We start from the raw sequence: 25,115 nt of genomic DNA on the forward strand, positions 1-25,115 counted from the left end.
TGGAAATAAGAAAAAAGGAGGTGCGGTACCGCCGGTGGGCTGCAGTTCTTGTCATTGTAAGTGAAGAGTTCATAGAGGACAACGCCGAAACTCCAAACATCTGACGCCACAGAAAACTTGCTCTCTGTCAGCGACTCGGGAGCATACCTGAAAAACACCACAGCACATTTTACATACAGAGGAGAACTTACAGGTATCTTCGCCCCCATGTGGATCACATGATTCTTATATGTAACACCTGCCTCAGTTACAAAGGGTTACAGTATTTAACACAACCGTAGCAAAGGCAGTCAAAAACACCCTGAAATGTAAATTGATTATCTTCAAAATCAAACATAAAAAAAAGAGACTTTATCAGCAGTTTAAAAAAACTGCAGTATCGTCCTCACCAAAAGATGGGGCTTTCCCCAGGCTCTCTCACGGTGTAGTACTCCTTGTCCTGTGGCAGCACCTTGGTCAGGCCAAAGTCACCAATCTTAACCCTCATCTCGCTCTCCACCAGGATGTTTCTGGTGGCCAGGTCTCTGTGAATGTAACGCTTCAAGGCAAGGTAGTCCATACCCTGGAAGAATTCAGCGTTATTACCACGGCAAAAATAGATAGTCGGACCGGACAACAGCTCCAGGAACTGTTTCAGTGGATCAGTTCACTAGTATGTATGTATCAGTCCCTCTGTTAAATCGTGGTCTTGCGATTGCGATAATTAACGGAAATTCAATTTCCACAATATTTGCAGTAGCAATTTTGCAGAATTCCTGTGATTTTTCTGCGAAAAAAGGTGCTCCGAAGCACAAAGTATCATCAAAACTAACCGCATACCGGTTGACTGGAAAAAAAAACCCAGAACAACCCCAAAAAACGGAGGTGACTGGGTTTATGGGAAATGTGGTCTTATCGTGGGAATGGGGAATCAGTTGCACTTGCAGTTTTAAGAGACTGCACTTTGTTTTTGTGCATACATTTGGCCTGTGCCAAACTATATCGCAATATTTGAGGACATTAGCTACGAAATCAAGCATTTTTTAATCACAAAAAACTCAGTAAAATCCTGGAGGCACTTATGGATAGATAATAATGATAGTAATGTAGTCTGTCTAACATACCTTGCAAATCTGTGATGCATAGTGCAGCAGTTTCTTGGAGTCAAAGTGTTCCTTGCGTTTAATGAGATAATCTCTCAGGCTGCCGAAGGGAAGATATTCCATGATCAGCCGGAGGTTCCTTCGGCCTGCAGAAAGAAAGAAGTTCAGGGCGATGCTAAAGAGAGGAAATATGACGCGAGAGAGTGGAGTGGAGGCACTTCTGAGTAAATACACATTTATTTGGTCTACGGGCAGGAAATGTGTAGAAAAGAGAGAATGAGTCATCTAAAAATAATGAGTGGTAACATACGAGGAAGATTCTTACTTGTTGTATGAGACAGTTTTATTTTTGTTTCGATGATCTCATCTGATCGTTTCATATTATGCATGTAGATATCAAACAGCGTGCTCGTACCTGCACTGTAGCACACTCCTTTGTATTTGACAATGTTTTCATGGTGAAGGGATTTAAGGATCTCGATTTCCCGCTCAAAGTCCCTGAGGTGCTCCGCCGTACTGTGCTGGAGTTTCTTCACTGCCACCACCTCCCCTGTGCTGTCCTGCAGAGGGTCATACCTGCACATCTCCACACTGCCGAAGTTCCCCTGGAGTGCAGGGCCACAGGGAGAACAGGCACAGCAACAAAAAGCTGTGATTTCTTTCAGCAAACGTTATTTTTAATGCAGCAAAACGCAAAATATGATTTATTTGTAATGGTGTTTTCCCATCAATTGGGATGGAGCTAATAAGCCGCTGAGTCACAGGAAGAAGAAATAGTTGAGACCGAAGACACGTCATCTACAGACTATAGGAGCTCTTCAGAAATCATTTTCTTTCACATCAAATAGTGATGGCCAGACCTGGAGCCGTCTTAAAAATATCGTGAGAAATATCTGTTGTGACAGCGGAAAATGCCAAGTGGTCATGGGGATTTGATGTTTTCCGCCGTTTATCATCATTTATCTGAAGAGATATTTCCATCACCCATTCACCGCGTGAACATACTGACAGAAGCACAAATCCCCACAGGGGAGGACGAATCGCTGCCGAACGTTTAACCGATTTCACTCGTCTGTCCCAACATATCCAGTAAAATCCTCTATAATGCATGAATAAAGATTTGTGTTCAAACAGATTAAGAGGGGTAGCAAAAAAAGAAAGATAAAGTTAAACTATTTAATACACACACTTGGAGACGTTAAACACTTTAAAGGAGAAAAACCGGCATCCAATATTCTTGACAAATATACAGCGTGAGTGTGTGTACTGTCGGTCTCACTTTGCCGAGCTGCTTGAGGAAGATGAGGTGCCTCTCTTCAAACTGGGCGGGCTCCTGACGCTCGGAAGCCCAGGGGAAGCCGAAGCCTCGCGTCCTGTTGGGCACCATGTCGCTCTCCACCAGCAGCTCATAGTCTGCAACGAGATGGCGTGACATTTTATACCAAATCTGGATCAAGTCCTCGATGACGAGTGTGTGTGTTCATAGTGCGTAATGTATCAACAGAGACGGTATGCGTGTGTGTATGTCCTCCCTCTGTCCTCCTACCTGGTGTGAAGAGGCTGTTTAGATCCCTGATGATCGCTCTGAAGGAGGGTCGGTGTGAAGGCTCGTAGTCCATGCAGCTGTTGATCAGGTTAGCCAGCTCTGTCCATTTGGGAGCCGGCAGCTGGTGTCGGTCCTCATAGAACAAGTTCTTCTGCACAGGAAGAACAACATTAACCACGTGCAACGGTTTCAACTTACGTTGGAGAAGGATAAACATTAGAACCCGACCGATACTGGAGTTTTGGAGCCAATATCAAAAAAATCTGTAGATATTCTATATATATATATATATATATATATATATATACACTATATATAGACACATTTTTCAATGATCGCCCAAATGTGGTTATCAAACACTTTTGACACTTGTGACAAATATATGTGATGAAGGCAGGATATTTTACAGTTTATTGTCCACACGGACATCAGAGCACTGAAGCAGTTACTTTAACTGGGAATATAACAATAACAAAAACTGCATAATGTTCTTAAAAAAAGTTTTCGTATCAGCCAGAATATACACCAGTATAGATATATCTGTGATAATCCAATATATCCGTCGGACTGTAATAAACAAGCTAGACAGAGAGAATACACCGTTTGCATATGTTCTTGATCCTCTTGTTCTTCAGATTAAAAAAAAACCAACCAGTAATGCACCAGTTCAACATTTTGGGAAATACAATGTTTTTTTTTTTGTGAGAATGAGATAAGAAGTTTGATACCACACTTAAATCTGTAGAGGAGCTGCAGATGGCAACTAGTTAGCTGAGTATAAAGACTGAAAACAGTGGTAAACAGCTCGTTCTGAACATGGGATATGTGGTTCGTTCTTTCTTTTAATTTCTCAAAACTGAAGTGTAAGAAGGACGCTGAACATGTTTTTTTTCCCTTGGTGCAGTGACATCGTTGATTCAATGAGGCCATGTCACTCCATTTTCACACTTCATTTAACTTTTTCCAAAATGTTGAACTATTCCTTGAATGTAAATCATCTCAATAATGAAATATTAATCAATAATCAGTGCATCCTTGTTTTTTGTGACCTTTGAGCAGTCCAGTGTGCTGAGGGGTTTGTCGCCGCCACTGCAGATCTCCCACAGGGTCGTCCCAAACCCCCACTTGTCTGCGGCTAAGCTCAGGTTTTGGGGGGTTTCGATGCACTCGGGGGGCACCCATGGGATACGCTCCACCAGAACTAGAGGACGAACATGTGGAGGAATAGAGAAGGAGTGACAGAAAGATAAAGAAGTTTAAAAAAAAAAAACACACAGCAGAGAGGGGGAAAAGAAAGCAAAGCTGACCAGACTGTGCCCCTGTAGGCGACCGAGACGATCACACCAAAGCTGGACAGTGCTGGACATCAAGCATGTACCTTCTCTGGGCAGCACGGTGATGCTGATACCGGGGTCACCCAGCTTGATGAAGGGCAGGCTGCCTGTCTTCCGATCCTCCTCTCTGATCAAAAGAACATTCTTGGCACAAACATTTCCGTGAATGAGGTTCTTATCCTCCTGTGTGCAGATATCAAACGGACAACGTACATTTCATGAGAAATTTTCTCAATATATGTTCCAAGATTTGTAAAAACAAAATCCAGTCTCAGCCTACAGTATGTCTGTAGTCTTACCAGGTAGTGCATCACCCAGGCTAGCTGCTTGGCCACCTCCAGCTTCCAGGTGATGTTCACAGAAATCCTGTTCTTTTTCAGGTAGGTGTCCAGTGAGCCAAATTTACCGTACTCCTGCACCATCATGTCTGTCAGGGAGATGGGGTGGGGGGATTGGGGGGTCATTTTCTTTACAATGCATTTATTTACTACTATCCATGTAAAACTAAACTCTCTCTGTTGAAAACCATGAATTTGCTTTACTGTAGCTGATTAATTAATACAGTATCATGTATTCATTGTCCCACAAGTCTCTTTCTTGTGAATTATCATTAACATTTGCTCATCATTTATATGAAGAAGGGCAAAGAGGAATGCAGTAAGTCAGTTGAACCCCCCCCCCCCCCGTAATGTGCTCATTCATTACAATGTAGTTGTTTTCTTTCCTACTTACTTTTCCCTGCTTACAAAAATGCTAATGGATTAATCCAGTCAGAATGGAGGTTCAGGGGTCAGCAGGTCAGTAGTTTGGAAACCTTAGGTCCTGTCTGATTGATTGTCTCTTAATGTAAGCACAACTGGTTTTAGTGTGAACGCTCTTCTTTTCTCTTTCAGGAACCTATTTGTACTGATTCCTCATGCACGTCTGACAAACCACACAAGGTATCATCACTCATCCTTTTTATGTACACATATGATATTAAATGGTCATTTTTATGTGCCGCTGGTGGGTGTAACCACAAATAATTGCTTTGTTTCCTGTGTTTGAGTTGTACACTTACTCTCATCGCCACAAACACACACACCATAGTTGAGGACTAAGTGCTTGTGGGAGAGCTGGCTCATCATGCTGGCTGCTTCGAAGAACGACTGTGAGGAAGAAAACCAGTGGAGAACATTTTAATTCGAGCCTATTAACTTTCTCACAGACTCGTTCATTCAGTCAGCAAGCCGACCTCTGAATAGTTGCGATGAGCCTTGTCCAGAATCTTGATAACGACGTCTATCTGGTGCATCTCTCCGTAGTCGCCCAGCTCCTGCCTCACACCGCAAAAGATCTTGGTGAACGTTCCTTGGCCCAGACTGTTGTTCTGAAACACAGTTTTATTGTTGTGTTACAAAATGACATTGGAAAGGTAGCAGAGTGCATTTTCTAAACTTTTTCTAAGTCTCATCTTGTTACTCATAAAGCCAAAATGTGTTACCAAAAAGAAAAGAACATCACGTTGAGCCATGTATAAGCATTTCTGCTCATACAGGTTTTCTGCAGGAGGATTCTAACTGCTTGACCTTACTGACCCTTTAAGAAATGTACTTTCCTCTTTAAGATTTCTTCTGTTGGTGATATTGTTTGCTGACATTGTATTGTTGTTATTAGTCCTTTCCAGAGAGGTGAATGTTTACTTGACATTTTTACTTGCAACATGTATATTTTATTGTGCTTCTTGAGTAGGTAAAAAGTGCAGCTGAGTACTAAGCAGCACTAGATGTTGACAGATGGATTTCACCTGGGTCTAAATGGCACAAATCCCAGAAAACCTCCCTGATTGGCTGCAGACAGGAAGTGACAGGGTATGAAAGGTCTTGGTTTTGGGAAGGGGGATAGTTCTTTTGGAAAATGGAGGAGTGGGTCTTCTTGTGTGCTTTGGTTATTTTTTTAAATATTTTTTTTATGTTTTTGGTTATAATTTCTTTTTTTTTCTTTTTTTTTTTTAATTACCAATTCTTCCCACTCACATTATTAACTATGGTCATCCACAACAAACATTTTGTCATCTAAAATTATAAGTGTTAAACACATTAAAACTGAGGCAGACACACTTTGAACCTAAACATACAGCCAATCAGTATAAGATTTTAAAACAAAAACTAAAAATTCAAGTCCTGCTAACACCTCACAGTTCTGAATTTTATTTTCTCTATTGCCATTTCAATTCAAAAGTCAAAGGAGGGATCCTTTGAAGATATCTCTGATGTGGAAAAAACTCTTGAGACAAATATCTAACTAATCAAATAAATCTCCAGATTTCCACACATGCAACTGAGAAGTGAAATGCTATGCTGCGTGCTCCTGCCTGAGCTGTGACCCAGCCTGACAACATGGCTTTGATTTGCTGAAGAGTCAAGAGAACAGATTTAAGATTGTGTTCTTCATATCCCTCCAAATTGCCTCACAGCAAAAAGGTTCCGGGTTCAAATCCGGGCCCGGGCCTTTCTGTGCGGAGTTTGCATGTTCTCCCTGTGTCTCCGTGGGTTCTCTCCGGGTACTCCGGCTTCCTCCCACCATCCAAAAACATGCGTCTCAGGTTAATTGGTGGTTCTACAAATTGCCCTTAGGTGTGAATGAGAGCGTGAATGGTCTTTGTTTCCGTCTGTCTCTACGTGTTGGCCCTGTGATGGACTGGCGACCTGTCCAGGGTGAACCCTGCCTTCGCCCTAAGTGAGCTGGGATAGGCTCCAACCCCCCCGTGACCCTGTTCAGGATAAAGCGGGTATAGATAATGGATGGATGGACGGATTTCAGGGATACCAAAGTTCTTAACCAACTGCATGAAAAAGCTGAATTTTAAACAGGACGTAAAAAGAAAAGCACATAGAACATTGAGTGAGAAGTTAATATAATTGCACGTAAAACCACTCTGAGCTCTCTGATGAGTCAAAAAGGTTGTATGGTTTTCCTGTGATAGAACTGTTGTACAAAACTTCCGTTAAAGCAAATAAAGACAGACGGAAACGGGCCAGTCAGCGAGGTGGTAAAAGCATCATGGCTGTCACATGAATAGGCACAACACAGTCAACGCACTCACACATGTCCAGTGGGACTGCTCTGAATACTGAGCACCAGTAGGTGGATCAGTTCAGGAAGTGTTTTTGTTCCTCTATGACCCCGCAGGAGTCCTTCTTTTCCTGTGGTATGCTCACTATTTCACACTTACAAAAGCCCCGGCCTCTCGCATGTGTGCAGTTTATAAACAGATTTGTGCTGCAAGCTAAAGCACGAGGTCATTAAGGGTTATCTTACGATGACAAGGTCCTCCTTTTGGATCTTGTGGAAGACCATCTGGCTGATGTTGTGTCTGTGGAGCGATGGAGACAGAGGAACTTCTGGTCCTTGATTATTTCTACACACAAGCAGGTTGGACTTATCTGAGGAAAGGTAAAGTTCGACAAGCATTAGGATCAATCACAGGCACATTTGGAAATTACATCTGATTACAGCAGGGTTATTACTTTTCAATGTGTGACACTGTTAAATGAACAGTTAGACCGGATATTATAAAACTGGATTGCTTTATTTGTAATACTTAATCAAGAATATCAGCATGAATAAAACGCCTGTGGTTTTTTTTTTTGGCCCTTGAATTTGACCTGGTAAAATAATTATTGAGTAATTAGGACTCATTAATCAAATCCCCACAGAGATATAATGGTCATGATTTCTTAGTCGGAGTATAAAAAAACACACTTTTGTCCCCTTTAAAGAAGGCCACTGATTCTGATGTATTACATCATACAACAATAATCGATGCATTTCCATCAGTGATTAAACACTCCTCCAAAAATTCTCACTTGACATTTAATGATATGATGCCAAGCTGTTTATGCTTATGGGTTAAAAGGAGCATCCAAAAAACAAAATGGAGCTCTAAAACTAAACCTCAAAGAACTCAGCAAGTAGTGTTGAGCACTGTGTCCAGAATTTGAGGCTGTCAGTCATAACTGCATGATCTATGTTGAGCCAAGATCAAATCCAGCCTATCAAAAAATAAGCAGGGCTCCGCGGTCTTCATTGGCTTGAATTCAACAGGGATTTAAATATTTTTCTATTAATTAATGGAACATCTGGTAAAAACAGGATCTTCACCCAAAGTGAGTTGGGATAGGCTCCAGCCTCCCGCACCCCCCTCCCCCGTGACCCTGTTCAGGATAAAGCGGATATAGATAATGGATGGATGGACAGTGCCAAAGATGCCTTTAGGGAATTCTGCGGAGCTATAGACTGGAATTAGTCAGTGTCCATCATACACGATTTAGTTGTGATTTTCAGCTTACGCAGAAAAAAAAGCATCCAAGTGCCTCTAACCACATTCTAACAGTGTCCATTTGTTGCTTTTCCACCATCATAAATTAAGGCTTATTTTGGCTGTGCAGCTTACTCCATATCTTAAATTTGGAACTCATGGAATAATGACTCATGTGAATCATATTGGTTCAAAAAAAATTGTTTTACAGTTGATCCAAGTTAAAATATGAGTTCAATCATATGTCGTGGAGAGGATGCAGCTGACTATATTTGAAGAACACAAAAAACCTCTTCTTAAACCTTTATTTTTTTTAAGGTGTAATAACATTAAATGAATAGGCACCCCACCATGTGGAAATCAATGTGCATCAGAGAAGACCGTCTCTTATTTTGAAATGAGAAGATTGTTTGTAATTCATTTTACAATCTTTTTTAAGATATAAATCTGTGTGTAGCTATGTCTCAGCAGAGCCTATCTGTGTGGATTTGAACTCTGACCTTTGGGGCTTGGTGGGCAACACCTGGTCAGCTGAAATGTGTACCCATCTGTGCGCAGTGCCTCCTTTTGGTAGCAATGCAGAAGTTCCCTGAGTGAACCAAAGCTCCTCTTGGCACCGCTCAGAATGAACTCTCCTGACTCCGTCTGCATGATCTGGCAGTGCTTATAGTCCACCATAGTTTCAGACTGAAACGCAGAAGAAAGTCATCATTACAGTTGAGTTGTACTGAAAGTGTGAATATCATTCTGACTATAAAGGGCACTCCTGGTATCACTTATTGCCTCAGTCTGTATCAATCGGGGCACATGAGAGCCTTAAAAAAGTGTCATTTATATGTATTATAAACCTCACAGTCTTACTAATTGTTGAAAAATGTCAGAATTATGAATTTATATATTTTTTGTTGTTGCTGTGTATTCGTGACGATTTTGTTGTTGTTGTTTTCAGTGTCATTTACTATTGTTTTTTTTATTTCATGTGTAGGGTAATTTGACTTATTTGTACTTTTTATTTTTTGTTTTATTGATACAGTGTGGTTTCATTTTTTCGTTTTTTTATTTGTTTGTTGTCATTTATGTTTGGACCCCAGGAAGACTTGCGACCACTTTGTGAACGCTAGTGGGGGTCCAAGTAAAGTGTAAAACATGGCAGACACATTTAACTCATAGGCAGTACAGTACAGTGTTGCATATCAGATGGCTTGTCTGTTGCTCCCTCTAGTGGTTAAAAATACAGTGAATGCTTAACAGCCTGCAGTTGCTGACATTTTTTCTTCTTACTTGTACAGAAACTGTTTTTCTACATTATAGTCTGCAACGGAAGAGATAATCTGTTGCTCTCATATGCTAAAGAGGCAAGTTAGTAATGTCAGTCAGTTAACACACTGTTGAATGAGTCTGTCTATATGTGAAGTCAGATGTGAGCGATACAGTATGATGATCCCACATGAACAGTACTTACCCCCACCACAAAGGACATAAAGTATTTGTCATAGTCCCTGGGGCTGCAGCGAAGGATGTAAAGGCCCTGGTGGTTACCAGAACGACGCAGCTTACCAACTGTAAACTCTATCCTGTGATCACAGAGACAGAAGTGTGTATGTGAATGATCTTTGGTTGCGGGTGCACGAGTGCACATGTGGTGTGCTGTGTTTGTGCATAAATGTGATACTCACGACACAGGGCCATGGCAGTAGCTCTGAATGCACTCCAGAAGTCTTGGCGGAGCGACTTCTTTACACAAGTAATGATGAGCATTGGCGACCAGTCGGTAATACCCGTCAACTAGTGACACGAATGACAGGGCCTCTGAGAGCGAGTGAAACTCCAGTTCCTTAGTGGTCAGACAGACACGCAGTGTAGAAAGGTGAATACCAAAATATATCATTCAGGTTCTGATATTAATTTCAAATCAATGTAAACAATAATCCTGCAATTCATTCATCCAATTCAGTGTTACAGAGCTGTAGACCTCAGACTTGTTCGAGTAAATAGTTAGAAGAGGTAAACGTACCAAACTCTCTGATACTACATACACTAATTTAAACTGTTCATCTACATGTCCTTAACTAATTCATTCAAACATTATAGAACAGATGCTGCCCTTTACCAAATCCAGCTGCTATAACAAGCAACTTTAGCACATGAAAACATGTATGTGGTCATGAGGAAGCAGAGCCTCACTTTAATGTCCCCGAGGGGAAACTTGGTTCATAGACAGTACTAAAAATTAGATGAGACATAAGAATAAAGGAAAGTAAATGATTTTGTAAGCGTTAGTAGAGCATGAGGAGTATAGTAGTAGCAGAAAAAGTATGTATTATACCAGGATCTGGTTGTCCTGTCTGGTGAGGCTCACGATGCGACTCTCCACAGGACCTTCCTTGTTGCCCTGTTTAATGCTGATGTCAATCACCTCGGCGAAATCACAGTATGTCTGTAACTCCTGAGGACGTAAAAGGAGTACAAAGTAGCCATTTGCATTTTTTAATTTGATGGAAAGGCATGCACGCATGCACCATCGATTGACAAGTCACGCCCATGACAGCATCACACTGTGGCAGACTGGTACAAATGCATTACCATGGCAACACAAACCAATCTCCTGGGTCCTCACCTCATCTGCTCCCTCCTCTTCTTTCCCTTTAGACCACTGGATGCCCTTGTTGCCCATGACAACGATGGTAACCTCTCGTGAGGAGAGGTCGGTGACCTGGAAGCGCTCCGAGTAGAGCGAGGGAAGCAGGCTCTCCAGGTTCATGAGGTATTTGAGCTTGAGGTTACACACCGTCGCCTTACATTCACTGAACTGCTGGATGAACTTCCTGAAGCGATAGCGGATCCTCTTCCGAGTCAAGATGTTGTATTCCTGGATACGACTTCGCATGCATCTCGGCAGGAAGGACTTGTAGCTGAATGCAGGGAAGGGCGGGTGTGTGGTTAGGTGGAAATAGAGGTGGAGTTGAGGATTAAAAAAGGAAGGGATGAGGTGATAGTTCAGTGAATGTGTCCTACTCAGGAGAGTCAGTGAATAATATTAACAAAAATTAACAATATTATGAATCAGATATAAAAGAAAAATATAATGTCAAATATGGACAGTGTATAAACATAGTACTGATCAAATATTATAGCCTGAAACAGACAATTTATTCAGCTGCATGAATGCACATAATGAAACTGTCTTCATGCTCTCTGTGGAGCCTGTCACACGTCTCTGAAATCGTTATTCATAAACTGCACACCATGCACACCAGCATAAGAGCTAGCGCCACATTATTCTGGAAGAGAGAGTGCCGAGACAGACTGAAATTTTCTCGAAATGTGGTTGCCACCTTTTATATGTCCCAATATTTTACAAAGGAAAGCAAAGAAAAAACAAACAACAGCAAAACGTCAACTCTTATTGATTATTTTTTCAATATCCTCGATTTCATCTGCGCTCTCTTTGTTTGCTGTAAAGATTATCCATTTTTTGGAGAAAGTCTCCATATTACGCTTCATGATTTTTTTTTTTTATATCCCTGCGAGGCTCTTCTTTTTTTAGAGTATTCGTTTTATATGTCCCATTAATACAGCTTCTTCTTTTATCAAACCAAGCTACAATATTTGACCTTAATGTAAGAGAAATCGTATGACCTAAAATGTCTCTAAAGAGTTACATGTTCAGTATATTCTTTCCAAGTATGGGTATGATTTCACATGACCTGAAAATGTGATCAACATTTATGTGCTTACTCAATCTCCAACACTCCTGTTTCTTTTTATTTTGAGGTATAAAAAAAATAATAATTAAGTTTGTATTCTTCTTATTATTATTCTACCTGTTTTCATTGTAGATGTCCACTGGTGACTGTCCACTCTCTTTGGCGAGCCTCATCATGTCCAGCACAGCCATCCCCAGACACTCCTCCTGACCCTCGTGGCTCACTGGAATATTAACCCAGCCGTTGACAAAGTCACTACGCCACTGGAGAAGAGAAAAAAAATGACAAGAAGTGAAAAAAAATTGAAGTGAATTTTAAGTGTAAAAATTTAAGAAATAGAGGCCTAAAGAGAGACATGGCGTTCATATGGGGGAGTAGCAGGGTAAACATGGAACAGATTTTTAGTAAAAGAGAAAGTAGTTTGAATCACATGTTTGCACAGGCTCATACAGACTGAGCATAAATATTGGTCTTAGTCATTAAATAGAAAAATGCAGGGAAGACATTTTTGGATTTTGTTGCAACTGTTTTTGCTTGTAAGATTTAAAAATCTAAATTCAGTAAAATGTAAATCTATAGATTTATCAACCAAATTATAATTAAAACCTCTTTGCGGCACATGAGTTTTATGTTACAATAAGAAAGTGTATTTCAAATACAAAACTCCCATGAGTGGCTGAGTTTTTGGGATTGTGCACATGACAAAAGTTCTGTAGGTCAATCTATTGACACACAGCTCACAGTGTCAATGTGACGCTGGAGATAAAAGCAAAGCTGAACAGAGCTGTGTGTGTGTGAGGTTTCTACAAGCACGTGGGGAACAAAAAAAAGAAGCAGGAACTATTTAAAACACACACACACACACACACACACACACACACACACACACACACACACACACACACACACACACACACACACACACACACACACACACACACACACACACACACAAATGTACAGACACAAGGAAACGCACAAAGCTGTTGTGCCTCTTAAACACTCTTAGTACCCCACTTCCTGTTTTCTCAACTCATACATAAGAATGGGCTGACATGACAGATATACTGGCAGACAGTCAGAGACAGGGAAACCAGCACATTTTATCTCCCTCCAACAGTTCTGCTTATCATATTAAAAGAGCAAACTAGGACAAAGAAAGAGTGTTTGGGAGGTTGTTATGAAGTGTAGGCATTAAGACTAACCTGAGAAAATTGGTATGCCATGACACAATCATCCATCACAGGGCTTTCCATCCCTTTGGACAAGCCATAGCGATGGGCACAGGATGAATTGTTGTTGTTATACCAGCCAGGAAAATAGTATCTGAACAAAAAGTGGGAGCATGGAAAGTCAAGTCAGAATCAGTCAGCATAAACACAAATCTTCAAAACTCAAAAATAGAAGGGTCGATCACAAAGTTCCGAGACTGCTCCTGCTGCGCGTGAACGGTAAGTAGCACCGTGACTTTCATGGAGCAGGGAGAAGCTCTAACCTTTATGAGTAAGTATTCCAAGTTTTGTCGCTTGATTGACATCAGCACCAGAGTAACACACGTGTTTGCGAGTGCTGGGCCGGCTCGGTTGTAATTACTCCATGGACTTGAGCAGAGCGCAAATCAAGTTTTGTGTAAAACTCAGGAAATTGGCAACCGAGACCCTTGAAATGCGTCAGAAAACTTACAGCAATGCAGCAATGAGGCGGGCGAGGTGCTTTGAGTGACATCAACATTCCAAAACCAACAAAGGCATGTCAGGTCAGGAGTGCAACCAAGTGAGTTTCTTTGACATTCACAGGGTTGAGCAACGTGTATTCGTCCCCCCAAGGTCAGACTGTAAACACTGAGTTCAACTGTAACATTCTGAAGTGTCTGAGGTAGAACATTTGGTGCAAATGACCTGAACTGTGGCTTGATGGCACTTGGGTTTTCCACGGGTTTGTCACAATGTTCCTGCTTACAACATGTTAAAATCAAACAAGTTTCTTGCCCGCAAAAGCACAATCGAAGATCCCCACCACCCACACTCACTGGATTTGGCTCCCCGCGACTTCTTTCTGCTCCCCAAAAATTTGAACACTTAACACTTAAATCGCAGTGCGCCCGGCCCAGCGCTCACAAAACTGTGTCTAACCCAGGTGCTGATGTCAATCAAGCGACAAAACTTGGAATACTTACTCACAAAGGTTATAGCTTCCTCATGCTCCATGCACGGTGATAGTTACCGTTCTCGCACAACAGGAGCAGTATTTGGACTTTTTGATCGACCCTTGTATCGCTGTCTACCTGACTCTGAAGTGCAAGTTCTCTTTGTCTGAGTGGTTCAGTTTAAAGACGTGATTTGGAGGAAACCATGCCCGGTCACTTTCCCTCATCAGGCCAAACAAGCTGAAGTACACTGGACCAATCCCTGGAAAGAAAATGAAAACAACCATTTTTTAAATCAGTCAAGACAAACGGTCAAGGCATGTTCATTTGAAGAACAACTTTTCACAGCTTTTTAGTACTTCAGTTGCACACATTACTAACCAATCCCTAAATATAAGATTGGTTTCACTAAACAAGTGGCCAGTATTTGGACATTTACAAAGTCATACATACTGTATACTGTATGTTTACACGCACACATACAGCTTGTGCTTGTGTGTGTAAGCTTCCCACTCAGAAAATCGGTCATTTAACTTGTTTGCCAGAAGTTTTTTTTTTTTTATGATAATGATGATGATGACAATGCCGTATTCCACTTTATGACTTTAAACGTTTACTTTGGGAAAATTTAATTCAGGACTTCTCGAACATCAGCTCAACTTGGTCTGTGTTTTGGTCCCCAACCATTGCAACAATTCCTCATTTGGTCTTCAAAAAAAAGATCATGGCCATTGTGAAAAAGAAGTTCGATCAGTAAGATTAGTGGGCAGAAAATGTCATCATACAGCAGGAAGCACTGACAAGAGTGAAGCAACAGAATGAGTACAGGAGTTCTGTCAAAGAGGAAGTGTGCTCGACCACACAGGGGAATTAAAGTCAAAGTTCTAACCAGGTTGATCTTTATGAAAGTCCTAAGTTGTTCTATTTTTTACGATACAAAAAGCTTTAGTATCCAAATGCAGTACAGATTAAGATATATATTTTTACACTTAAGGAGCTGAGATTCCCTGCATTATAATGTATGTTACACAGCTTAACAAAATAACTTTCGACAGAGGTTGAACAATGTAACAGATCACCTCACGCAATCTTACGATTGACTTTTAAACTTCTGTACTTTTGTCCACAGTCATTTCACCCCACAACTAACATTAGAATTAAAAAACCTTTCAATAACCGGTGCATTTAATCATTTGCTTTCTCAATGCCTGGATTAGTTTAATCTAAACCATGATTTATGACTGTAAATTGCTGGTCACAACTTCTGCTGCTTCTTGGCATACTTCATAGATTGTCCAGGTCAATGAACCCTATTGGGGGGGTCTAAACAACATTCTTCCAAAATATACTCCCTAAATTGGTGTGTAGAGGGCTGAATAGATTTCGTTTCACAGTAACTTAACAGGTGGTTGTATAAAACACTTGTGCTCTGGGTGTGGAAAAGCTCTGAGCATTCGTTTTTGCTTGACATTTCCACCTAAGGGAGGCTGTGGCTCAGTCGGTAGCGTGGGTTGAGCACTAATCGGAAGGTTGGTGGCTCGATCCCCAGCTCCTCCTGTCCACATGCCTAAGTGTCCTTGAGCAAGACACTGAATCCTAAGTTGCTCCCGATGGTGTACCATCGGTGTGTGAATGTGCTCCTGATGGCAGCGCCTTGCATGGTGTCTGTCTCATTAGTGTGTGAATGGGAAAACCATGTTAAAGCACTTTGAGACCGAAAGGTAATAAAGCACTATACAAGTACAGACCATTTTACCTATCACAGTTGGTAATAGGCCAACAATTTATCCTAAGTCACTTCCCTCCAACAAATACTCGACAAATAAACTTGTGAATAAGCAAAACTGTATTTTGAGTATCGGGCAAACAAGAAAGCTGAAATCCTCTCGTGACTCACCACATGCTTTTGCTACAGTGATGCACAGCTCCTCTGCTACGTACTCTCCAGGTGGAAACGTGAGCGCACTTTCTGTGCAGTGTGCCTCCCCCCTCCTCCATTCTTTCCCACATAGTAAAGGTGAACACTTAAACAGGTGGCATCCATGTCCTGTTTGGGGTCGAGTCCAGTGGCTGAGTCGAGGTCAGGGGGGGGGGCATTGTGATGTGCCGTGGGACTGGAAGAGGATGTGTCCATTTCTGTCAACAGAATACGGACCAAGTGCTGTATAAAAGTAACATCCACCTGTCGGGAAAAAGAAACAAGAGAACATGAGACACAGGAGACACTGTTGATGGAACTTAAGTTAAGTCAGAGGAGGGAATTTTTGAGTAAATCCAGCAGTGCTTTGCAACAATTATTGACAACTGATCATTTTGTACTTGCTGGGTCACATTTTGAGATTTGAATGTATTTTCTCATTAAAATAATATGGATACATTAAAAGATGTTTACACAATTAGATACTTATCAAACATGGATGAATAATTATCAATCAATAACTCAGACAGACAGTGACAATTTTATCAGATAAACAGTAAAATATCCTATTCGTTATATATTTTTGTCAAAAGTGTCACAAGCATTTGATAACCACGTGAGGAATTAAGGCCCCAAAAATCCAGTATCAATTAGAGTATAATAGAAACCTAAATATTTAATTCTAAGTGTCGGCAAGGATATGACAAAAACATCAGGAATACATTGACAAATCTATCCTTTAAATAACACGTTTCACTTCATTGGTGAAATAACAAATTAGAGTGTGTATAAATTGGGTGACAAAAAACTTCACACATTGTCGCAGGGCAAGTGCAGCCCATGCCTGAACAGCAATAGATGGCATAGAAAAGGTTAAGATACTCTTTTTTGATTGACACTGGGCTGGGCCAATTGGGTGACCTGTTGTGGTGCAACCTGGCGAGTAGGAGGTCTACAGCTCTCCTTTCAAGCCGATCCTGAGCTTGTTATTTACCTGTCTGACCTGTCACTGTTCACGTGCGACAATATCCCCTGTTGGCTTTAACCATGCACAGAGGCTAGGCGGGGGGCAAGGAAAACATCCAACCAAGAGTCGAGATTCCGGTTAGCTGGATTGCGAACCAACCTACACGTCTTTGAGGATGATCTAGCACGCTACTACCTTTCAAGGACAGATTGCCTTCTCCACTTCACGGTGTGGTAGGACGGACAAGTACACAATTACTGATCCACTATTTGACAAACAAAGATTGGATTTAGAGAGACATATTTTATTTTGTGTGTATTAAATTCTGCATCGAGCCTCTTTACTGATGTTGAAGCCCTGCGCTCCTGTCGTCTGATACTGGTCCCACATCTACTTGGTATTAATATTTCTTAAAGGTAACCAGGGTTACACAAGTTCTTAAATGCACTGATGAAGATGAAAAGAGGTTTTCCCTAATCTAAAACACAGAGGGTAAATTACAGGCTGAAATACGAGAGACAGACTGCAGCAATGAAAGACTAGGCTGGAAATACGTTTTAATGGATGAGGAGAAGTCATCAGCGGCCTGTGCTCCGGAGGGAGGAAAGGATGTAAGTAAGTGAGTAAAACTGCATCATTCATGCCTGTAGTCTGTACTGTATAGTGGATCTTAGCTGAGGCTTCCTCTGCGTGCTTAGCTCTTATTTTAAAAATAAATAGATAAAAAAGGTTATAAAGAATAAAGTACTTTACATTTAAATGTGAAAAAGATTAGGGATAAAACTCAGAAGATCCCATTCCCGGTCTAATGACTTTAATTTGCACTTAACCTTAAAATACTGTTGGCCGCATTTATCTGCAAGCAGGAGGCCACAAAGATTTGGGATGGCCGAATCAGATGCCTTAGATTTTTTTCTTAGTATTTTCTTCTGTAATATCATAAACATGATATGAGCATTGCTTATCAGAACACATAATTTAAAAGGCTGCATCGGACTGTTCTCCAAACTATGTATGTGAAAAAAATGTACTCACTGTCGTTTGCACATTAAACAACATTTGGTCATTTCTGTGATCTAAATTCAAAAATTGTATTGACTCTCAACAGATTAAAATATATCCCGTGTAAGACAACACATTTGCCTTTTCTGTTTTGTGACGAGACAACTGCTAATACATGTTTTTAATATGTATTATGTAAAAACCCTTTGCATCCTAGAGGTCCCTGTATCAGGACAAGGTTGTATCTGTTCGAAAACCACATCCGGCAACATTTTTCAAAGATTTCCAAACGTGGCACATTTACTGAAGAAGGCCACCTTGTATTTCTAGGACCAAAAGGGATGTGCGTCATTTATGTTACATCAAATTTGGTAGAGGTGCAGTTAGGAATTTTTAGAACAGGTTCAATAGATCCCCTGTTTACTAGCTCACTTTTATAAGTCTCTTATTTAGGCCTCACTGTTTTGATTAGGCAGAAGGAAAAAAATATAAATTTTTCAAGTTTTTCAAATTTCACACTAGTCTGGTAATGATAAAGGGAAAGTTGTGTTTCAAAATTCTCCCCAGTGTCTCATCAATAGAGTCTCTGTTTGTTCATTTTGGCTTCACACTTTTGATGCTGTTACTGAGTAAATTTGGGAGTGTTAAAGGGGAAAAATAGGTTGGAGCTTAAGTAAAGTAACTTTTTACTGCAGCTGGCAGACAAATGTAGTTGGATACGAAGTACAATGTTTGCATCTGAGATGTAGAGGGAGTATAAAGTAGAATGGACAAACCTTTACTGAAATGTGTTTATAAAAGCAGCTGTAATATAATAAGGGCTTAATGAAGAATGCTGAAAGAAACTCCTGAGTTCAGATAGGAGGATCTGTGAGGGAAGTCAGGGAGCAGGATGACCAAAACATCTAACCGTAACCCATCAGCAACTGCAGCATGTATCTTTGTGCATTAGGCAGAGCAGAAAAAACACACAATTTTAGATTGTTTTTTTATGACTGTCACTTCAGTCATTTTCAATGCAGCAAAATGAGATTGTCAAGCTGACGGAATGACCAACACTGTCATAAAAACCTGTTATAAATATTTTATGCAGCTGTCATATTTATGTATTAAAACATCTATGCTTGACTTCAGTGTATCGAAAAAATATTGCCACGCAAAATATCGCTATGCTGTATGGATGTTTTTCCCTCAACCCTAAAAGACCTGTTTCAGAAACTCCTCACATTTGTCCATCTTGCTCCTGTGTCGTGGCGACAGTTGGCAAAATGTATGTTACCTGAAGCTACACCCTCGACATCAATGACGACCCACAATAAGACGTCCAAAACAGTTAGGAGCTCACAGAATCTCTCTCTTGAGCTTACTTCTGGTGAACCAAAGCCAAACAAGGGTTGTATTATCACTTCAAGAAAGCCAAAAACCACAAAAGAAGTGCAATTATATAAACACATACATGACAAAAGCAAACTGCGGAAATATTACTGAGATAAATAATAAAGGAAACAACATTATATTGAACAAAACTCAAAGATCCTTAAAATTGATGAAAATAAATTTGTTTCTACAGGTTTCATACAAATTACAAAGAAAATTGAAATTGGGTAAACTTAATGGGATATACACACTGATGAGCCAAAATATTATGACCTTCACTGCCTAATATGTTGTTGGTCCTTTGCGAGCCGAAACAAATAAGCTTCGATCCCAGATGGCATGAACTCTACGAGAGCCCTGATGGTGCCCTGTGATATCTCATACCACAACATTAGCAGCAGATGCTTTAGGTCCTGTGAGTTGAGTGTTGAAGCCGCTGTGGATCAGACTTGTTCCTACACATCCCCCAACAGACAGACACCAGTTCAGGATTTATCCCTTCTTCGACTCCTACCATTGGCTTCATCTTTGAGCATAGACTACCTAAGTAGTCTGTGGGTGTCTGTTGTGAGATTGGTGCCATTTTTGCAACACTTGAACATGTGATGTTCTGAATTGATAAAAATCTTGACTATTGATCTCTAGTCCCTCCAGTATTTTCTCAAGGCTGGCTGGTCTCCAATATAAAACCAAGTTACAGTTTCTATCCAAATTACACCATAGAGTTTAATTCTGTAACTCTTTTTTTGTTGATTCTAGCACTGGTCAAAAGAGTAGTTGCAAATACTTGTCAAGGAGATTTAACGCAAAAATAAAAGCAATATAGAGCCATGGCCATTATATATGTTTATAACTAAGTTTTTGGTAAAAGAGAGACATACACTTTTTATTTCTACATTCTTTCTGGCGAATGATTTCCACCATTAGCCTGAGCAACCCACTAAATGCAAATAAATATTGTTCACTTGTCTTATTTCAGGTTCCTATTGACATTATGGATGATAGGTGGAGCCCTTTCATAAATGACAATCAGATTTTTAAGAATATAGGAAAACACAGCTCTCTCACCACTTTGTCAATGTGTTTACACACCCAAAATGTTTATCATGCAGCAGACAGGCAGGAGAGTCACACCGGTTCCTCGCCATGGCTTATCTGGGCTTTGGTGTTAGTTGAGGTCGGAGCTATCAGCTCGGCCACATTTAGCTTCTTATTGCTGCTCTTTTCCACTTTTGGCTGCTAACACTATTTCTTCAACGTAAAAGTAACTCGAATTTATCACATTTTCATTAGGCAGTCAAACACTCCATATTGTTGGATGTGCACAGAGAGCAACAGGGGCAATGCCACCGAATTATGCTGAGGTTATAATGCAATGATGTATCTCAATGTAAAGTCTGTCAACCGTCAGAGCAGGCTTTAGGAAGTGCGTCACTTCGATCAAGGTGGTGGGGGGGGGGGGGCACGGGGTTAGCCGGTCAGGAGCAAGATCCAGACTAGCATGAGATTTTGACCACAACACCCTTCACAAAAGGGCGGCATCCCCCACCGACTGCAGCCTCCACGAGGGCAGGTCGGAAACAAGTGGCAAGTGGCCGTAACGTCACCCGTTGGTTTGTGAACGACCGTTATGAAGCCTCTAGTTTGGAATTTGTCCAGTGACATTTTGCTAGTCCCGAGGGATTTGGAGCCAGTAGTGACCATATTTGGTTGAGCTGTGGGGGAGTGAATGGGGGATCTGACTCGATCTGATAGGCAACCCGGTGATACTACGTCTTGCCCACCAACAGGCATAGCCTGACTGCACCACAGACAGACCGCATCAAACACAGCTTTTTAAATCTTATTTTACAATTAAGGACAGGATTATTTTAAGATGGACCACCAGAACACTAATCTGGAGGAGAGAATTTAGCGAACGACATAAAGAATTTTTTTTTTTATTGACAGAATTTCATGAGGAGTTGAACAGATGTTTTTGGAGCCAACCCCTTGCGGCACTTGGTGGTATTGCAGTTTAAGGCACTTCCGCATTGGCCTCATTTTTCGCCAGAAGCTATGTCCACTTTTATATAGAGCCTATGGTCTGAAAGCATAGATGGGGACGACAAAAGGCCCAGGCAACAGCAGACTTGTGTGCCATGGGAGACCTGCACAGAAACTACTGGAAGAGCGACAGAGAGCGAAGGGCCGAGCAGAGAAGGACCAGCCTAATTCACTTACAAAACTGAAAATTGGGTACAACCCTACAAAAAAATGTTTTGTGTTTGCCCACCTGAACCATGACATCATCCCAAAATGGAAGCCTGGTGCTGGCAGCATCTGAACTAAGTAAATAACATAATATGAGTTAACGAGTATATATACTAATTATAGTATTTCTAAGTATTATAATAACGAGTCGCTACGGAGTGAGACAAATTTGAAAGAGGAAGTAAATATGACATGATTGTGGTGTTTTTGCAACTTAAGCGTAGAGGACTGTGGTGTTTTTAACTTCTGCCGTATCTCCTGTCTTACCTTTGAAACACAGTCTGCTGAGTACTTCTCTGAGATTAAGCAAACTGAGCTTCTTCTGTGGCAGAGAAGTTCTCAGCGTTGATTATGCCATTACTCATGAGGTGTAACCAATCAGATAACCCTTGTGGGCAGAACATTGCTCAACACCACAGAGTGGTGACGACAGACTGGGAGACGCTGCATCACAGCCAAAGCAGTGCATTTTTAATTCATTCATTTTATCGGCAATTTGCATTCCAGTGGTAATATAAAAAATACAGATAATCGGACATTTGCTAAATATCGGCACCGATAATCGGCCAGGCTGATAATCGGTCGATCCCTATATCAGGCACCATCATATTTATAGTTGTCTTAGCAAAAAGCAATAAACATTTATAATGAAAGAAAATTATGAGCGAATCATGATCTCAGTTTTAAGCAAAAAGATTGTGATTCTCATTTTATCCAGAATTGTGCAGAATATCACATCTCATACAAGTCCACTTGGATTCATACATTAACTTGCTTCACTACACTGCAGACACAGCTTTCTGATAAATATGCTGAAAGGCTGCTGGCCCTTACTGATGCCATCTATTACAGCTCTTGCTTCAGGAGGAGAGGGTTGCACAGCTGACCAACCAAATGTGTACCTATGTACCAACCAAAGGTTTGCTTGTTTGTTCCACCTTTGGTCATTTAATACTGTATGATACTCAGGAGTCACTGATGTTGGGTGTGATTGGAGGCTTCAGATGGCAGGTAGTAACCACGCACATATTTACTGAAGTAAACTAAGCTACCTGTTGTGAATCTTTTAAAAGGTCACTTCTGAAAATCCCCTATTGTCTGACGAGAATATATTTTCTTGTTTTTCAAAAGTGTAATGTTACTTTTTCACATTAAAAAAAAAAAGGACACCAATTGGCTGGAAAAGTTTGTCAAAATCCTTAGTTTCACTATGAAATGTAATCTTTAGACAGTTAGCCAATTGCAGAGTTGTGTCTAATGTTCTTCCTGTCCTTGGTAACACCACTTGCCCACTTCCCATGCACTGATGCAACACCATTTTTTGTTTTTGGCCTGTTTACACTTCCCCAAAGTGTGTATAAAACACAGCTATTCTTGTGCAATAATGACTTCATATCAAAAAACTACATTTTCTTTCTGCTATATTGGATAGCTACATTTCTTATTACTTCACATGGCTGTGTATGTTGATGTAATCTGTCTTTATTATGATCTTTTCATTTGTTATGGCAGAAACAATATACGACTTTCTCAGTTTTCTCTTTTGAGTTAAAGGAATTGCAGGCAGTTTCATCAGTGAGATGTCCAATTAGGTTAGTGACACTGAGAGTCTTCTACACTTTAAAAGGACTTCAAGACAGCAGTTAACAGTGACCATGTTATGGCCTGACATCCATACATAATCCCTGAGGGCTCCATGGAGGAATGAAAAACAATGTTCAAGACTGAGGACAAATGTGCCAAAGACACACAATTTAGCATTGCACTGGCCTCAATCACACCCTTCTGTCATCCCTTTAACACCTCCACGAAAATCTGCAACATTACATCATGAACAGAACATACAGAAAAGACCACAGATTAATGTAATGAAAGTGAGATGAGGAGGACACATGCATTTCCTTGCTGCTGCTGCTGCTGCTGCACAGTATAGTATACAGTATGTGCACATATAGATGTGTTGACAACGTGGTGGCTCTGACTGTGTTTAAAAGCTGTAAATCAGGATGATGGAAAAGATCTTTGTAAAAAGGATCCTTTTCTGAAATACCTCCTTCTGGTTCGAAAGCAGCAAATCACATCAAAAGCAATGGAGATGCTCAATATTACAAACAGTAAGTTACTAACTGTGAAATGCATTGGCATGGATTTCCACATGTGACGAGGTCAGTTAAGCTGCCTAAAGCAGCATTTTTCAAAGGGGGCTACTTCACATGTCATTTTACCCTGAACCATAACACAATGTGAGATGTTTTCTCTCCTAAGATCGTGATGAATTTTGGCAAAAAAAAAAAAGTAACAGAAAAAGAACTAGGTTTCACTTTGCGGTTTTAGGTTTTAAACAAGTAAAAAAAAAATATAATTCTCCATTACATAAGCTCAGTGCAATTGTTTGTATATGACCTAAAAATGTGCAGAAGGTTACACATGATCCCTGATGCAGGCATAGTGTACTTTCCCCATAACATGTCTGTCACTCATTATGTTCTTCCAGTAAAGATCTAAATAAAACAGATAATTTGGCTTGACAATGAATCAACACTACCCATATATATTTAAAAATATGGGCCATGTGTACTTGTTTATTGAAATGTGAAAAAAAAAAAAACATAAAAACACAACAGTACTATTTTTACAGCACCTTTAACTCTAAAAGAGATAAACTACTAAGCATAGCGTTGTGGTAAACGTTGGCTTAATCCTTCAGTTTAGCAGCTTCTTTCACATGGTTTACAGTCAGAATAAGACTCCACATTACTGTTATTTGTCAGGGATGATTAAAACACTGCAAACAACACTGGTTCCCCTCTCAAAACCATACAACAGAGCCAACAGAGCCTACTGGAAAACGGGCTGCTCTGAAAAGAACTAACACAGCTGGCTTTGAAATGAATCACTTTACCTGACTAAAACTAGTGCAGTCTGCAAGAATCACCACCCACATAAAGGTTGTAATGTTTGGCTTTGGTTGAAGAAGTACTGATTCAGGGGGTGAGGGACTCCCCTTCACTGACCCTTGTTTAAAGCTGTAATTATAATCATAAGCTTCAGACCTCATCACTTGTGTGCATTAAAATTAATGGTCACTTGGCAAGGCAGTCGTTTACGATGCTGCTTAACTGTACTGCATTATTCTAAGATGCATTTATGATATTAAGACTATTACACCTGCCAGTGTAATGAAATACAATTCTACAGTCTCCAAAAATGAATGACGTTGAATCGACACATCTCTCCAATAGTTTGGATTTAGACTTAGACGAACAAATAATAAGGCAAGACGATTAATAGCGTAAACCATGCTCATATCGAAATGGCACAACGGGTTGATTTCCAGAGTTGCACAACATGTGTGAGTGTTTCAGACGTCCTCTGCAGGACCAAACTGTACTCACATTCACAGTTTATTTAGGTTTAGGCACCACACTACTTGGTTGGGTTAAAAAAATATAAAAATAAAAAAAAAATCACGGTTTTTATTTT

The 25,115-nt window shown here is 40.5% G+C and overlaps 1 protein-coding gene across 1 annotated transcript in view; it reads right to left on the bottom strand.

Annotated features, from left to right (window-relative positions):
* jak2a (Janus kinase 2a) overlaps nt 1–25,115 on the bottom strand; it is a 36,294-nt gene that overhangs the window by 3,528 nt on the left and 7,651 nt on the right. The window contains 22 exon segments of the mRNA XM_069703056.1: nt 30–147; nt 390–562; nt 1,104–1,228; nt 1,498–1,687; nt 2,362–2,495; nt 2,629–2,779; nt 3,678–3,829; nt 4,007–4,145; nt 4,262–4,389; nt 5,023–5,110; nt 5,197–5,331; nt 7,263–7,387; nt 8,763–8,949; nt 9,725–9,836; nt 9,939–10,096; nt 10,589–10,708; nt 10,880–11,174; nt 12,087–12,232; nt 13,175–13,295; nt 14,254–14,377; nt 16,013–16,099; nt 16,102–16,297. Of these exon segments, the coding sequence (XP_069559157.1) occupies nt 30–147; nt 390–562; nt 1,104–1,228; nt 1,498–1,687; nt 2,362–2,495; nt 2,629–2,779; nt 3,678–3,829; nt 4,007–4,145; nt 4,262–4,389; nt 5,023–5,110; nt 5,197–5,331; nt 7,263–7,387; nt 8,763–8,949; nt 9,725–9,836; nt 9,939–10,096; nt 10,589–10,708; nt 10,880–11,174; nt 12,087–12,232; nt 13,175–13,295; nt 14,254–14,377; nt 16,013–16,099; nt 16,102–16,297 (3,204 nt within the window).

This window comes from Brachyistius frenatus, unplaced genomic scaffold (genome assembly GCF_029030835.1).
Source record: "Brachyistius frenatus isolate BFR_SWC_R1_liver_20210118 unplaced genomic scaffold, ASM2903083v1 Contig_3, whole genome shotgun sequence".
NCBI lineage: Eukaryota > Metazoa > Chordata > Actinopteri > Embiotocidae > Brachyistius > Brachyistius frenatus.